At 45.0% G+C, this 17,149-nt stretch overlaps 1 gene segment (V, D, J or C); it reads left to right on the top strand.

Moving 5' to 3' along the window:
* Nucleotides 1–16,046: 16,046 nt before the first annotated feature.
* On the top strand, nucleotides 16,047–16,636 carry LOC128777127 (immunoglobulin lambda variable 1-40-like). The segment is given in 2 exon segments: nucleotides 16,047–16,133; nucleotides 16,245–16,636. Coding segments are annotated over 2 exon segments (438 nt in total).
* The last annotated feature ends 513 nt before the right edge of the window (nucleotides 16,637–17,149 follow it).

Genomic DNA, 17,149 nt, shown 5'->3' with positions numbered 1-17,149 from the left:
CAGGAAACACCAGTGAGAACCTGAGGATCTCATTTGGGGCATCTGCGGTATGATTCACGCACATTCCTGGCTGAATCCCCTTCAAAATCCACGTTAGCTCTCTTCCAGAGACCGTGCAAAGTCCTTGTTTTCAGCCTACATCCTCCCTGGTGGTCAAGGGGAACTTGCATTTATTTCTGGTCTCTTTTTTTCCTGTGGCATCTATCTATGTGTCTCATTCTACACCAGTACCACACTGTTTTCATGACTACAAAATTTGAAAGCAGAAAGTATGATGACTCCAGCTTTGTTCTTTGTGGGAGATGCAGGAGAGAAGCCTCCAAGGAAAAGACTTCAAAAGGGAAGGGCTGGAGAAGGTGCAAGGCTTTAGGACATGTTTACATAGCTGAACATGTCCAAGGTGTATCCTCCTTCACATCTGACCCTTCCTAGTGATACAGAAACCAGTTAACTGGAAATTCAACCTTGAAAAGCTAGACCGTTAGGTTGAGTAACACACTTGCTTAGCTGACTTTATGTACATAGTCTTTAGCAATTATCCTAATAAAAAGAAGCTTCATTCTAGAGTTGGGGCCTCATCCCGACTCGAGTATGAGGACCTTCACTTAACGGCACTTCGTTTGCGGACTCATCTTTTGTGACTCTGGCCATACACCCTGCAACAGTTCGTTGTCAAGATTGCTTTGGCCCCTGGAGGCTTTTCTGACTCGATACAAACTTCGGGACTTTTTTCTATTTCTGTGAAAAAATGTCATTGGACTTTTCATAGAAATTGTATTTAATCTATAGATTGATTTGGGTAGCATGGGCATTTTAAAGTTACTTTTGCTGTGAAAAGCACCGGATTTAGGAATTACCTGGAGGGTATGAGTAAGGTATAAGGATGTGTCTAAGATGACACCCATGCCTGGGGGTAAGAATCTGGGTGGATAATGATGGTCCAAAATAAAATGGAGATATATGTTTTAGCCATAAGTTAAAGAAAGTGATATGTGTATATTTTTTTCTTTTTTCATTCACTGATTTATTTTTTAATTTAAAAATATTGACTGAGCACCAGCTAAGTATCAACAAGCTCCACATACTGTGCTATAAGGAACAAACAGAATTGTGAGGTCATGGACATCTGTTGGGTTTTTATCTAACTCACTATGAAAGACAGTGATCAGATGTTTTATGTGAAGTTCAGAGAGAAACAGTAAGCATTTGTAGGAATAGGACATACAGTTCTATGTTAAGTGAGAGTGGTTGGCTAGAAGTGTGTATATATGTATATCCGTATCTAATATTTCATGTAAGTAATTTGTGTTTCATATGTATGACCACACACACACACACACACACACATATATATATACTTAAGTATATATATATATATATATATATATACTTAAATCATACATACACACACACAAGGTCAGGGCACAGGGTTATAGGGAATGAACTGCAAGAGTGGGAAATGTCTTGAGTTGAGAGAGAGATTGGCTTTCCCCTCAGGCCTCCCACATAGATGCTGTGGAGGGGCGTATGTGCCCTCTGCCCTTGTGCTCAGGTCACATTCTCCCTGATAGTCTGTGGGGGTCTAAGCTCGAAACCCAGGCCTGGGGCCCTACGTTGTGCCCTCTGCTCTGTGCTCACTGCAGCCCAGGAGAGGCCTCCCAGCCCCAACTCACATCCAGCTTTCCCCAAATTCAGTTCCGGCACCCCAGGGGATGGAATGACTTGCATGAAGGGTTCCACTCTGCTGTCCCAGGAGGGGAGCGAGAGGTTTGTGCAGGTGTCTCACTTGTGTGCTCAGAAGCAGAACCTGGTGCCTATCCTCCATGGCATGGACCCCTCTTCACTTATTTGCAAACCACCCTTGTATGGATGCCGTGCTAACTGATCTGGATGATTCCCATTTTAATAAGAGGCTGTCTAAATAAACATAATGTATTTTTCTTTAGCGCTCTATGAAGTAATTACAGATTTCATTTTTTTAATTTTTATTTTCCAATATCTGTTATCCCCTTGTCATTTTTAAACTGTGTATACTTTTGAAGATTCCATTTTTGTTCAAAACTTTAGCCAGTGACTCTTCCATTCTGTTATGAAAATTATTATGTGATTATTAGACAATTTTTCTAGTTTTTGTATCATACATTTTTGCTTTCCTTGTGGTAGGGAGGTGGGCTGTTTCTCTTTTCTCTTCTTTCTTATCCCTCGTGGCTGGCAGGTGCTTACTGTCTCCTTCCCCCTCTTTTCCCCTCACTGAGGTGTTTCCAGAGCTGCTCTCCCAACTTTCTTGCCCATCTGCTCACAACAGTGCATCTGAGACCTCCTATCTCCCTCCTGCTCGCCCTGAATGCCCATCCTGTGGTCAGGGTCAGGTCTCCCCGCACTCTGTCCTGTGTCTTCACACTCAGGGGACTTTCTCTTCTGAGGGTGGTTCAGGCCGCCGCTAACTTTCTCCTTCTCTCTTCACAGATGTTTCTGGAACTGACTTCTCTTTCCACTAAAGCTCATGACTTGTGGTGTGAGCGTGCGAGCAAGGCCACCAGGGTCCCTGCATTTACTTTTGCATTTGCATTTACTTCCTCATTTATTTCACTTCCATGTTGTGTGAAGATGATGCACGGTCTGTCTCATGTGTTAAAAGAGTGTGAGTCTTGTGTAGTTTCTTCTGCCTTCTTAATTATGCAGGTGTTTTTAAGAGCTGTCATGGATATTTCACCTCAGCTATCCGGAAATTCTCATGAAAATTTTGTTTAAATGTGAAAAAATCATATCAAAAGGGAACCTCCTTTAAAGAATACTTCTTAAGTTAATTACTGTTTTTATTTTTTACTGGATTCTAACATTGATATAAGGAGTAAAAACGATCAAATATATTTAGTTTATATGTATTGGCAATTTCTTATTAATACATTCAATAAATGTGACTAAAACCACAGGTAGAGTAGGGAGAATAAGCCAGGTTTTCTTGTTAAGGGATGAAATGTATCAGGTCCAAGTGTCACAGAACCACCATGAGTTCACTCCTTGGTGAGTCACAGGGGGAGAGGCTGCACTAGACGTCACACAAAGGAATCTTGATCTGCAGCCAATAAGGAGATCAGGGGAGTAACTTCCAAAGCTGTGACTCCCTGAGTGGAGGGGAGTGGGTTCCTTTGATTCAGGGTTAGGATGGAGACCCAGAAGAGGGAGTTTTGTCATCCCACGTAAGGTGGCACCAGGTTGTGCAGGGGTCCTGAGAGCACGGGCCTGTGTGTGTATCCTGTGAGGTGTTAGCTGAAGCTTGTGCTCCTCCGAGAGCGGAGATTGAACATCATCCTGAGGCAGAGGTCCCTGGAGGACACGCCGGGGTCCATCTGAGCAGGTGGAGTTGGTGGAGGATGTAACTGGTCTAGGCTGCCAAGCCCGTCCTGCTGTTTGCCTCTGAAACAGAAGGTTGACTTTCCTGTGAAAAAAGAAGGGGTGTCAGTGCAGGTCCTGCTGGGGACAGTGCTAACCTCATTAACCCTTTGGGGCGCGGTTTGAACCCTGCAAAAACAACTCAAGAATGTGCTTTAGGTCAGCTTTACTTTTGAAACAACACTGGGTGTTACACCACTGAGTTTTTGTCTCTGATGTGGTCAGACTGTTTCCTGACCTCGTAGAGACTTAGTTTTCGCATTCCCTTTGTTTCCTTAAAATCTTCTATGACCAGGTTGTTGTATTTATTTGTTCCAACGCTTCCTAGAAGGTTCTGCAAGATGTGTACTGGGCAAGTAGAGCCTGCAGGGTATGGATTCCAGAAAACAGCTGGGGGCTGAAATTATTGCTTTTGGGTCAGGAAAGCTGTCTCCTCTTTTTCTGTCTTTATGTTTCTTTTGTTTTGGTTTTGTTCTAGGGACCTCCAAACTTTCTGCTTATAGAAAGCTCAAGGTATTTAGATTAAAAATATTGCACTGATAAGAAAATTCAGTGAAGTCATCAGAAATATAAATTAAAGTTTCTATTAATTATTTCAATAATCTTTAAATAATGATACTTTTTCATAAGTTAAAAATAATGAAGGGATGGGGCTCCTAGGTGGCTCAGTCAGTTATTAAACATTCGACTTTGGCTCAGGTCATGATCTCATCATTCCCAAGTTTGAACCCTGCCTTGGGCTCTGTGCTGACAGCTCAGCACCTCTCTACCTCTCTATGCCCCTCCCCCACTTGCACTCTGTCTCTCTGTGTCTGTATCTGTTTGTCTCTCTCTCTCAAAAATAAATAAACATTAAAACCTTTTTAAAAATTTTTTTAATGTTTATTTGTTTTTGACAGAGAGAGAGAGAGAGAGAGAGAGAGAGAGAATGAGCAGGCGAGGGGCAGAGAGAGAGGGAGACACAGAATCCAAAGCAGGCTCCAGGCTCTGAGCTGTCAGCACAGAGCCCGACACGGGGCTCGAACTCACAGAACATGAGATCATGACCTGAGCCGAGGTCGGACGCTCAACCGACTGAGCCACCCAGGCGCCCCAATAAACATTAACACTTTTAAAAAAATAATGAAGGGATGCCTGGGTCACTCATCTGTTAAGTGACTGACTGCTTATTTCATCTTAGGTTAGGATCACGGTCGTGAGATCGAGCCCCAGATCAGCCTGTTGCCAGGCATGGAGCCTGCTTGAGATGCTCCCTCTCCTTCTCCCTCTGCCCCTCCCCTGCAGTCGCTCTCTCTCTCTCCATTCCTCTCTCTCAAAAAAATAATAATGAAAATGATTTTAATGTTATTACGAACAAAATAAAAGTGCTAATGTTACTGGACAAAGAACCAGTTCCAAAGTCGGGTTCTGCTATAGTCACTGAAAAATCAGTGCTGGAGAGACGAGTGATGGTGAGAAAGGAAGCCGGCAACCTGGGAAGACTATGGACAGATGTCTCAAAACCCATCTTTCTTGTCCAGGTGAAGCCAGAGGGTTCACCACGGGAAGGTGTCAAAATGGTAGGGGCTCTGTGCAGGAGAAGCAGGTGCCCAGACCATAAACCATATGAAGACATGACTCTGCATACACTTACTGACATCTGCTGTTTGACTTATCCTCTGGGAACGTTTGGTCCTTCACTCCTCAGGCCAGCGGTCTGCAAATCTGAAGGAAAGTAGGATAGTTCTGCTATAGGCCAAAAAACTTTGGTCAGCAAATGAAGAATGCATAAGCTTGAAGCAAGTTTTATTTTAAGAATAGTGGGAGTGCTGGGGTGCATGGGTGGCTCAGTTAAGCGTCTGGCTCTTTATTTCGGCTCGGGTCATGATCTCATGGTTTGTGATCTCATGGTTTTCACATTGGGCTCTGTTCTGACAGGGTGGAGCCTGCTTGGGATTCTCTCTCTCCCTCTCTCTGCCCCTCCCCCGCCTCTGAAAATAAATGTAAAAAATTGTTTTTAAATCTTAAAAAAAGACCAGTGGGAGCGCTATTACAGTAAGAGCAAATATCCTGAGATGTGTGCTATCTGTATATTACGGGGAATTGTAAAACTCCCTGAAGAATGTGAAAGCACGTTTGAAAAAAGTGGTGAACATATTGTTGTCTTTAAGAAGAAAACAAAATATAAGCATTGTAACAGTTCACAGGTGAGCTCCTGCAACTATCTTCTAGCTTCTGTTTCCAATTTGGGGTCTGGATGGGAGATACATTCTAACTTCAAGGAAATTGAGAAAAGTCTGACTATGTACTGTGGACGGGGAAAGACGTAACAATGGATTACAGAGAGGGATGGGAGAAATGGAGGATCACAGAGTGGCTGAGCTAGGGTCTCCCTAGAGGGAGTCTCATAAATTCAGAGCGAGAACAGTCAGCACGGCCTCGTGCACCTGCAGCCACAGGCAGCTGGGGAGGAAGTGGCATAGTGGGTTCTGTGGGGGCTGTTAGCGAGGCAGGCAAGACTAATGTCGGTGGTTACAAAGAATACATTATGATGATAAGGATGATCCGTGATTTTAAAGTAAGTGAGGAGGAACAGGGAGTCTAAGGAAATGAAAAAAAGCAAGCAGGGTATTTCCCAGTACAGTGAATCGGGGCCCAGGTTGTTGGAGATAACAGGCCATGGGGGTCCTCATCCAGCAGTGGAAGAAGAATCTGTAATAAAGGCAAGGGTACATTGATACACTTTATTTATATACAGTGTTCTTTTTATATCAGTCCTAATGTGCAGAGCAATTTTAAAATAGGCTTAAAGGTAATAGATACATCACTGCATCAGAAGAAAACTACGAATTGCCAAGAAAATACCAATAAGTACATTAAAACCCAGAGTAGGGTGCAAGGGCAGAAAATACTTTCCCCACCAGTATTGTATTTTCATGTACAGACCGATGTTAGAGGCCAGGGCCTGTCACCTGGGATTGAGGGAACCTATCAGGAGACCCTCACAAAACAACAGCTGCAACACATTTGGCACAACAGTAACATGTAAGAGAATCTGTAAGGGAAACCCATGCCAGCTGTAATGATGGGTGAACTTATAGGTCAGTCTGGGTCATTACATGCTTAATGTCTGTTTTTAGATAATCCTAGATTGTTAATCACCCAAGGCACCTGCCAGAAGCCAACTCACTGCCAGATTATGTGGAATATCTGTAGAGGTGACAAGTAGACGGGAGGAATGAGACCTGAACACCTTGGTTCTGTCCTGAATCCCTTGTATCTGAACAAAATCTCCCGTTTGGCAGCTGGTTTCCGGCATGTGTGGGCTCAGGGCATGTGTTCCTCAGGCCTCCAGATGGAATCCTCACAAGGACTTTTTCTACCAATGCTGGTAGTCGCTCCAGAGCAAAGTTTCTTTCCTTTTCCCCAAGTTATTAGAAGCACTGGCATATTTGGCCAACTTCAAAGGCAATGACTATGAGAGAAGATCACAGAGGGTTCAGGAGCATTGTAGCAGATGGAGAGCACCCGGCCCATGACTCATATGTAGTATGAGCTGACTGACTGGAAAATCTGATACTCAGTGTCTATACTATAAGAGAAGATGTGTACCATTTCTCCAGAGTAATGACAAAAATAAAATCTAATAGTGAAAACCAATAAACCAGAAACAGAATTTATTTCAGATCAATTGTCAAACTTCTGTACAGTTGAGCAGTACAAAATAAATGCACAAATAAATGTGTATGAGAAAGGAAAGAAAGAAAAAAGGATGGAAGGAAGTAGGGAAGAAGGGAGGGAGGAAGGAAGGAAGGAATGAAGGAAGGAAGGAAGGAAGGAAGGAAAAAAGGAAGGAAGGAAGGAAGGAAGGAAGGAAGGAAGGAAGGAAGGAAGGGAGGAAAGAAATGAGGAAGGATAGATGGGAGGGAGGGAGGGAGGAAGGAAGGAAGGAAGGAAAGAAAGAAGGAAGGAAGGAAGGAAGGAACCATACAATGAACTTTTCAAACAAACAAGGTACAGGAAAACAAACAACCTGAATAGAAAATAAGTCAAAAACATTACCAGACACTTTGCACAAGATGATATTACCAAGGTCACCTGGACCCGGAAGTTCCCATCAAAGAACTCACATATGAGTGGTAGAGAGGTGGAGATAAGGGGGACTGTGTCCCTGAGGTCACAAGCCTTGTAGCTCTGGATTGGAATAAAAAAGTTCGCTGTAAAGGTTCCCCCTCCCTGCCTGAGGGTGTCACTAAGGGAGTGACAGCCCAGCCCTGAGAGCAGAGGGAGATTATATGTCACATTCTTACGGGCCTTGGCCTTGTGAGAGCAGCACTGAGACTGCTTTCCCAGAATCAATGTACCAAACAGTATCAGCTGCAGATTGGAGCCCAGAGATGGTTGGGGACTGTGCTGCCCACGGGGACAGAGACTCAACCTGGGATGCTTGGTCATTGGCCTTGTTCCAGGAGAGCCCTCCTGCCCCCACACCACAGCCATCCCACAGTCCCCTGTGTCCCCAGGTGTCCACTGTGATGACTTTCAGTGGAAAAGGCTAAAGCCTAGAACATAAGTGACAAGAGGAGAATGTTTCTCTGGAGGATCTACTGTCCAGATAGTTCTTGGGAAACAGATTCTGGGGCATAAGAAAAATGATTCCATATTCTGAAGTTTGCAGGAAGTCTCTGGAAGAGAATCACACCTCCTGAGAGGCTGAGGGAGCCCTGCTGTCATCTAGTTTTTAATAGATCAACTTTTATCACAACCAATTTTTTGTGACAATTATGACAACCAAGGTGTCAAGGTGACCAGGCAGGAGGCAGCGGGGGAGAGACAGCACCCCCTCCTGTCCAGGGTGAAGGTGAGTGGGAGGGTTTTTGGAATAGGAAAGAAACTGCATTTTCTCTTTCCCTTTCCCTGCTGATTTCTTCACTTCCTTATACCCCTTGTCCCTCCTCACTTACATCAAGTCATGGGTCACCATTATCCCCATACTCCATCCCTGATCACCCACCAAGGATTAGTCTCCTCACCTCACTAGCCCCCTCCCCACGCCCATGGAATCCACCAGGATGCTTCTTCTCCCCCTAAATCTGCCAGCTGACTGTGGCTGCAGGTGCACACGCCATGCTGACGGCTCCCACTATGGATTTATGAAACTCCCTCCGGGGTGTCCCTAGTTCACACGCCCCATGACCCTTCACTTGCCACATTCTCTCCATAACTCATTGGTATGTCTTGCTCTGTCTTCAATACATAGTCAGATTGCCCTCAACTTCCTTGAAGTTAGAAAGTATCTTCTATCCAGACTCCAAACTAAAACATAGAAGATAGAAATGAGATCACCAGCTAAAAAGGTTAACATGTTTATGGTTAGTTTTCTTATTGAAGACAAAAGTAAACATTCGCCAGTTTTTTCAAATGTGCTTTCATATACTTCAGGGAATTTTACAATTTCCTTTAAAATACAAATTGCACACATCTCAACATGTTTATTCAGCACTTTAACTTTTTTTGGTAATCTTATTAGGACTATTTTCATTATTTTTAACTTATGAAAAACTAAATGAATATAGAAAAAAATAGTACACATAAAAAAGAGAACAGAAGAATTAACTTAAAAGAAGTCCAAATGTGAACAGTAATTGCTTAAATAATTAAAGACGTGAGTAAAAAAAAATGAGGGATTTAAAAAAGTAAAACTCTTATTTAAAATTTTATTAAAATAATACGTTTTATTTTACATACTTCTGATGATTTTACTGAATTGTTTTTTTCAGTAAAATATTTTTAAATTTAAATGCCCTGAGCCTTTTATATAACATATTTCATTTCTCAAATAAAATCCTTATTCTTTCTTATTACACTTTACTGCTGTTTTTAGTTACATTCTTTTTGTATTCGTAAGAAGTTGAAGAGAAATATGAAGTGTATTGGTCATAGCACTTAGCTCTGATAACTTTTCCTTTTATGTCAATGTTAGATATTAGATAAAGTATGAAATAAAATAATTTATTTTTTACATCTGCATCAACCATTTTAGGAGGTATTCTTTTGTTATTATTTTTTATATTAAAAATATGGAAAATTCTGGTGCTCAGGTAATATCCAACAAAGAAATTGGAAATACCCATGACAGCTGTTAAAAACACACCAACAATTAAGAAGACAGAGGAAACTACACAAAATTCACACCTTCCGTAAAGCATGAGATGGACCGAGTGGCAACTTCGCACAACCCGGAAGTGAAAATCAGCAAATAAATAAGCGCTCAGACTGGAAACCCTGGCGGCTTCACTCCCGTGCTCACACTACAAGTCAGGAGCATCAGTGGGAAGAAAAGTGAGTTCCAGAAAAAGCTGTAGGAGACAGAAAGGGAAGGCGACTAGTGGCCTGAACCAGCATGAGAGGAGAAAGTCCCTTGAATGTGAAGACACAGGCCGGCATGTGGGGAGACCTGAGCCCTGACCACGGGACATGCATCCAGGAAGAGCAAGAGGGAGACAGGAGGTCTCAGTTGCAGAGCTGTGGGCACAGGGGGTGAGAAAGTCAGGAAGGGACTCTGGAAACACCTCAGTCAAGGGAAATGAGGGGCAAGAACATTTGGCATCCACCAGGCACGAGGGAATAGGAACCAGGGAAAGGAGACACAGCCTGCATCCTCTCCAAGGGTAAAGCAAAAATGCATGACACCAAAACCAGAAAAACAGTCTCATAACACACAGTATTATTTTTCATAACAGAATACAGCAACTACTGGCTAAATTGTTGAACAAAAAGAAGTATGTACAAATATATAACATAAATCATGGAAGGGGTGAATTGATATTGGAAGATAAAAATTGAAAAAGAATGAAATCCTTAATTATTGTATAAACCACTAAGGAAAAGTAAGTGATTACTGTTTTGACAGCCGATGCCATTAAAACTGGAACCATACAGATAGATCGGCATGGTCGCTACACAAGAGTGACAAGCAACCAAGTGAAGCAATCCATATATTTACAGATGGTGGTGTTGATGTTCCCGCCACAATGCACACATTCTTAATGCCAGTGAGTGAAGTGCTTACAGTGGCACCTGTTCTGTGATTCAGCACCTGTGAAATGTGCGCAAGAGGGAAGTCACTGCAGACAGGAAGGAACCGGTGGTGACAAAGGGGTGAGTGCAGAGAGGGGCAATGGCATGACTGCTAGTGGGTCAGCGCTTTTTCCGCAGGTGATGGAAATGTTGTCGATTCGATCATGATGATGTTTGCACAACTCCGTAAATATACTACAGACTGCTGGGTTGTATACTTGAATGAGTGAACTCGGTGACATGCAAATTATCTCACTAGATTTGTTTTATTTTTAGGAAAAAGAACTTGAGGTGAGAGGCAGGGTGAGTCAAGCCCGGGTGGTGGTGTGTGTAAAGGCTGGAGGAAACACCTGAACATGTGGAATCCCAATGCCAAGCAGCCAGGTCCAAATCCAGATCTACTGACGTCAGGTACCCTGAAGGTGCCCATCCTGCCATCCACCACCTGACCACCCTGCCTGCCCTCCAGGCCCCTCTCCATCTCCTGCAGCAGCTCCCCGGGGGAATCCAGCTTTTCCCCAGTGCACCCCCATCCTGCACCATAACCAGGGCATCCGGGAGGCCAACCCCTAGGTCCCTACCTGCTCCCTACCCACCACCTGCTCCTGGCATTCCTCCTGTGAATCCCTTGGCACCTGGCATGCAAAACAGATGGAAAAGAAAACATGGAAGAAAATGAAGAAAGTTCTTACAGATATACAAATACAACAAGCATGGTAAGCATTCCTCCTCCACCTCCTCCTCCTCCTCCTTCTCTTCAGACCGAGTACAGGGCCTGGACCCTTCCCTCAAGCCTTTCTGGTTCTGCTCTCCCACCAAGCTTTAGATGCGAACTTATACTGGAGAAAATTAGCCCCGTCCCTTCCCCCTTCACCCCCAATCTGAGCCTTACTCTGCTATGCAGCCCTACTGGCTGGGGAAATTGGATTAGAATGACCATGGGCCAGCAAAGACTGTCTTCTCACTACATGGATGGACGTTTCAGCCGATGAGTTTAGTAGAACTATTTTTGGAAGATGATGAGACTTCGGAGCTAACTACTCAAGACGAGTACAAGATCTGTCAAATGCGATTTTTTGAAACATTTTTTGTAATATTTGTGGTGTCATGGGAGGTGTTGTGGAGATTTAATTATGGATAAGAGAAACTCTACCATTGTAGTGATGGTTGGCAAACGTTGGTGATTTACTGGCAAATACATTTCCCAGCAGGCCTTTATTGACCCTACTAACTGGAAGGCTGCTGGGAGGTGGAGTCCATTGGGTTGATAAGCTCTGCCTGCCCTTTTGGAACCTAATCTCACTGGAGTCTTGGGCCCTTCTCTTTCACCAGCTCTCATTTTTTTTTTTTTTAATTTATTTTTGGGACAGAGAGACAGAGCATGAACGGGGGAGGGGCAGAGAGAGAGGGAGACACAGAATCAGAAACAGGCTCCAGGCTCCGAGCCATCAGCCCAGAGCCCGACGCGGGGCTCGAACTCACAGACCGCGAGATCGTGACCTGGCTGAAGTCGGACGCTCAACCGACTGCGCCACCCAGGCGCCCAACTCTCATTTAATCCAAATAAAGCTCTTTATCCAAGGAAGAAAGGAAGGGAGGAAGGAAGGAAAGAGGAAAGGGAGAGAGATAGGGAGAGAAAGAGAGAGAAAGAAAAGAAAACAAAGGAAAGAAGTAGGAAAGAAAGAAAGAAAGAAACAAAGAAAGAAACAAAGAAAGAAACAAAGAAAGAAACAAAGAAAGAAAGAAAAAGAAAGAAAGTTAGAAAGAAAGAGAGACTGGAGAGGAAGGAGAGGAAGAAAAAACAACATGAGAGGCAACTACTGTCACTGACCGTTTAAATTTCCTCTGTGCTCAGAGTCAGACCCTCAGACCCTCCAGGGTCTCCAAGGCCTCCCTGTCTGTTTCTCACCGGCAGTCCTGGGGGTGACAGAGACAGCTTTCTGTCTCAGGTCCCCATGGGCCTGCAGCAGTATGTCAGAACTGATGCTTCTGCCCCATGTTGAGCACTAACAATAAGGCTCATCCTCAGGCTGCAGGCTGAGAAGGTCCTAGAGGCCTTGTTCCCAGAGTGGGAGCCAGAGAACCGAGCTGAGATCCCCGAGGGCCCATTTCTTCTGAGCACCACAGTTGTGGTAACGCTGAGAGAAATCTCTTGGAAGCAGCCCACATAATTTGCTCCAACACTGTTGCTAATTCCCGTACAGGTGAAGGTCACCTTGTGCCCCTGAAACCCTGACAGGGAGGCCTCCTGTGTCGGGGCACACTGTGCCCAGGACCCTGCAACAGAGCAGTGGAGACACAGACAGGCAGGTCCTGAGGGAATGCCTCCAGCTTGTTCTTCAAAAGAGGGGAAGAAGGAGCCCAGCACACGCCAGTCCATAATCACTCGCCTTGCTTTCCACAGCCAGTCACCTAAGCGGAGAACAAGGGGGGTGAGGAGGAGAGGGGTCCAGGTCAAGGTGGAGACAGCCCAGGCTGTGCCCCTGACTGAGCCCACAAGTGAGAGAACTGCACAAAGCCTCTCTCATCCCCTCCCCACTTTGGAGAGCACAGAGGAATCCTTCATGCAAATCACTCCCCTCCTGGGTCCTGAAACCTACTCACTGAATATGGTGACAACTGAGTTGGGGGGGGGGGGGGGCTGGGGAGCCAATCGTGGGCCCCGGTGAGCATAGAGCAGAGGGTACAAGGCAGGGTTCCAGGACTGTGTGCCCAGCTGAGACACCCCCCAGCCATCCCTGCACCTCCCCCAATGCACAGGGACAGACGTCCAGCGCCCCCTGCTGTCTCAGAGTTCAGACTCACTTAGGACTGGGAGAAGGAACTAGAGTTGAGCAGAGAGGGAACCTCTGGACTTGAGCTTGCCTGGCACCCCATCCATCCCTACACAGGGTCGGGGGCTTCTGATCCCCCAAGTGCGACCTCCTGTGTGGCAGGCACCACCACACCTCAGTCCTTACTTCAGAGCTGTGGCTTCCTCAGCATGAATCACTCTGTGCCCCCCCCCCACCACTTAGATAGTTGTGTTGTTGGGAAGTCAGGTGAGGGACCCCCTCAGGGAAGTTGTGTCCTGCACTGAGGGATAAGAAGGGCAGAGGGCAGGCTCACCACTCCACAGGCTGTATCAGGAAGGCCTGAGGAGACATCCCATCTCTTTGTCATGCCAGGTCACTTCCCACCCAGGCAAGCCAGTCCCCATAATCCTCTGCACCTGCCCCCATCCTCACATTTCATGGGGCAGGGTCCGTTAACAAAAATGCACATGGGATTCTTCAAGGACAGACTGTAATTAGAAACAAGGGGCATGTGCCTCTCACGTTGCCTTTTCCCAAGAGCACCCATAGGCGATAGTCAGCAACACAGTCATCCCTAGATGCAGCCAGGGAGCCCCAGCGCTGAGGAGAGACACTGGAGGTGACTGGGTCACCTGCACCAGATGGGGCCCCCATCCAGACGGGATTGCCCATTTGGGAACCTGCAGAAGCTTGGGAATTGTAAGGACTGAGCTCATCCCATGACCCAGAAGATCCTGGTGCTCTAAGCCCTCCTTTCTCAGTGTGCAATGTATTATAATTACTCACATCAGATCCCTCTCTAGTCCTTCTCTGTGTCACACAAGGTTCTACTCCTACTGTAAATATTCATGCAATTATTTTCCCCAGTGGTTTATCTAATCCATCTCTGCACTGTTCATGACAATACATCTAGGATATATCTTCTGGGATTTATATCATATATATATATATATATATATATATATATATACACACATATATATGTATACATATATACATATATACATACATATATACATATATATATATATATATATATATATATATATAACACAAACTACGTATAAATAATACATAAGATGCAGTTATACACACACACACTTCTAGTCATCGACTCTCGGTTAACATAGTACCGTGTGCCCTAGTCCTATAAATATTCAATGCTTCCCATTGAATACCTCACACGAAACATCTCCTCCTTGTCTGTCATAGTGAGTCAGATGAAAACCCAACAGGCTCCACGACCTTGACAGTTTTGTTTGTCCTTGAGGCACTGAGTGTCTGCAGCCTACCGGTATTTAGCTGGTGCCCAGGAAAGGTTTTTGAATTAAAAATAATACATCAGTGAATAAAAAAAGAAAAAATACACATATCCACATTCTTTACCTTATTGCCAAAACTAGTAACTCTTCTTTCATTTGAATCATCATAATCCATCCACATTTTTAAGCACAGAGATGGAGGTCATCTTAGACAAACCCTTAGACCTCACACACAGCCTCCAGGTAATTCCTAAATCCTGGGATCTCCACAATGAATATAATGCTAAAATGTGCACACTACCCAAAGCACTCTATAAATTCAATGCAATCCCCATAAAAAATCCAATGACGTTTTGCACAGAAATAATAAAAAAAACACAAATTTTGTATAGAACCAGAAAAGACCCCAAATAGCCAAAGCAATCTTGAGAAGGAACAAACCTCGAGACACCATTTTTTGTACTTTCAAATTATATTACAAAGCTGTAGTCATGAAAAACAACGTGGTATTGTTCTCAAGAGACACATAGGTTGATGCCATAGAATAAAAAGACCAGAAAGTCATTCAAGTTCCTCTTGACCACCAGGGAAGACATAGGCTGAAAACGATCCTTTGCAAGGTCTACAGAACAGAGCTACCATGGATTTGGGAGGGAATTCAGAAAGAATATACATGAATCCTAGAGCAGATGCCCCAAATGGGATCCTTAGGATCTCACTGATATTTCCTGATGCACTTTGGGAGAGAAAACTGGAATGACTCAGACGTCTGACAATGAGCACATTGACATAGATGCCGGGATAGAGTGTGAATCAACACACTCCATCTGGGTAAGAAGCACATGTAAAGAGTAATCTCATCAGGGTCAGGTCCCATCTGCCAAAGTTCCCCATGGGAGCTGCCCTCTGCTCTCTGCTGCTTCCTGCATTGGGATGGGTGCCTGAACCCCTGCCTCCGCTGTCATATCCAGTTAACTCCTTCTCCTATTGGTACACATTTACTGTTAGAGGAATGTGTGTAGAGACAACTCTTCAGTCCTGATCCATGAACAGTCAAGGGAGCCATGGACAGGCTCACCCCCAGGAGTCTAAGTAGAACAGAGAGTCTGCCCTGAGGTGATGGGGGGCCACGTTGGGAGACCTTGTATAACGCTTAGAGGAGAGTGGCTAGAGCAGTGGGGAGGCAGAAGTGGTCTCTGATGGGCTCTGCTCATGTCATACAATGGCATGTCTGTGTCTGGACACTAAGGGGCACTCAAGGCCTGTTTCTGAGGGGTCACAGTAGATCAGAGATGAGAACTGCCACCTGCCACTGCCTGTGCCCTCTACTCAGGCCTCACATCTGTGACCTCCCCACCCCTGCCCTGAAATTGCCCCTACCCTGCCAATCCCCCTGACATCCTCAGACAGAGGCACCTAAAGAAGTCGGTGAGGAGTCAGAAAACAGGGGGGTCGCATTTGCATGGTTGGGCCCTCCCCCTCTCAAGAGATCAAGAGGTGAAGGGAGAGGTGAAGGGAGGCTCTGCTCAGCTGTGAGGCAACAGAAGGCTGTTCAGAGGATCGGTGCTGACCTCCACCATGGCCTGGTCACCTCTCCTCCTCACCCTCCTCGCTCACTGCACAGGTGACATGATGTGGGGACACGGGAAGGAGTTCTGGAAGCACAGGTGTGGGCCTGATTCCTCCTCTTGTCTCTAGACTCCAGGAATATCCTCTCTGTTGTTTCTCTTTCCAGGGATTTGGGCTCAGTCGGGGCTGACTCAACCATCCTCAGTGTCTGGGGCCCTGGGCCAGAGGATCACTATCTCCTGCACTGGAGTTGGTAGTTACGTGGATTGGTACCAACAAATCCCAGGAATGGCCCCCAAAACCATCATCTATGATAATAGCAACCGACCCTCAGGGGTCCCTGATCGATTCTCTGGCTCCAAGTCTGGCAGCACAGGCACGCTGACCGTCACTGGGCTCCAGGCCGAGGACGAGGCTGATTATTACTGCTCATCGTGGTACAGCAGTGGCAGTGCTTACACAGTGGTCCAGGCCTGTGGGGAAGTGAGACAAAAACCTAGTTACTCATCTGTAAAGAGGGAAACACATCAACAGTTGCCTCCTGAGCTTAGCCTGTGATTCCGCTCATTCTGTGGTGATGACTTGGGCACAGGTCCATGCAAAGGCACCTCCCGTGAGTGAGGTTCCTCCTGTCCTTTCTGTCCTCAAAGTCACTCTCAGAAAACCCTTCCGACACAGACTCTTGATGGAAGACAAATCTCTTGTTTTATCAGCTGAGGTATTTTACTTCTAGGCCAGATCATATCAATTTTTCCTTCTGATATAAAAATAAATGACGCAATTTTATTTTTTCTCTGAACTCTACCCATGTGGTCCCTGAAGAATAAGTCAGCCTTAATTGCATCTGGTACTATTATCTCCATGGCAGTGGCTAGTCTTTTCTTCTTATCTATTATTTGTGAAAAAATGCCAATTTAAAATTGTAAAATTATGAAGATAAGTTCCAAAACCTTTGTCCATAGGAAAAACCCTGCACTTCAATGTTTATAACAACTGATTCCTAATCACAAAAGCCTGAAAGCACCCTAAACATGGCACATGGATATTTATTCTAGGTTTAAAATAATCACC

The sequence above is a fragment of the Panthera pardus genome, unplaced genomic scaffold (genome assembly GCF_024362965.1).
Source record: "Panthera pardus isolate Hobbes unplaced genomic scaffold, ASM2436296v1 HiC_scaffold_15, whole genome shotgun sequence".
Lineage (NCBI taxonomy): Eukaryota > Metazoa > Chordata > Mammalia > Carnivora > Felidae > Panthera > Panthera pardus.
The sequence above is the reverse complement of the archived record's forward strand: the minus strand, read 5'-3'. Positions and strand labels throughout refer to the sequence as shown.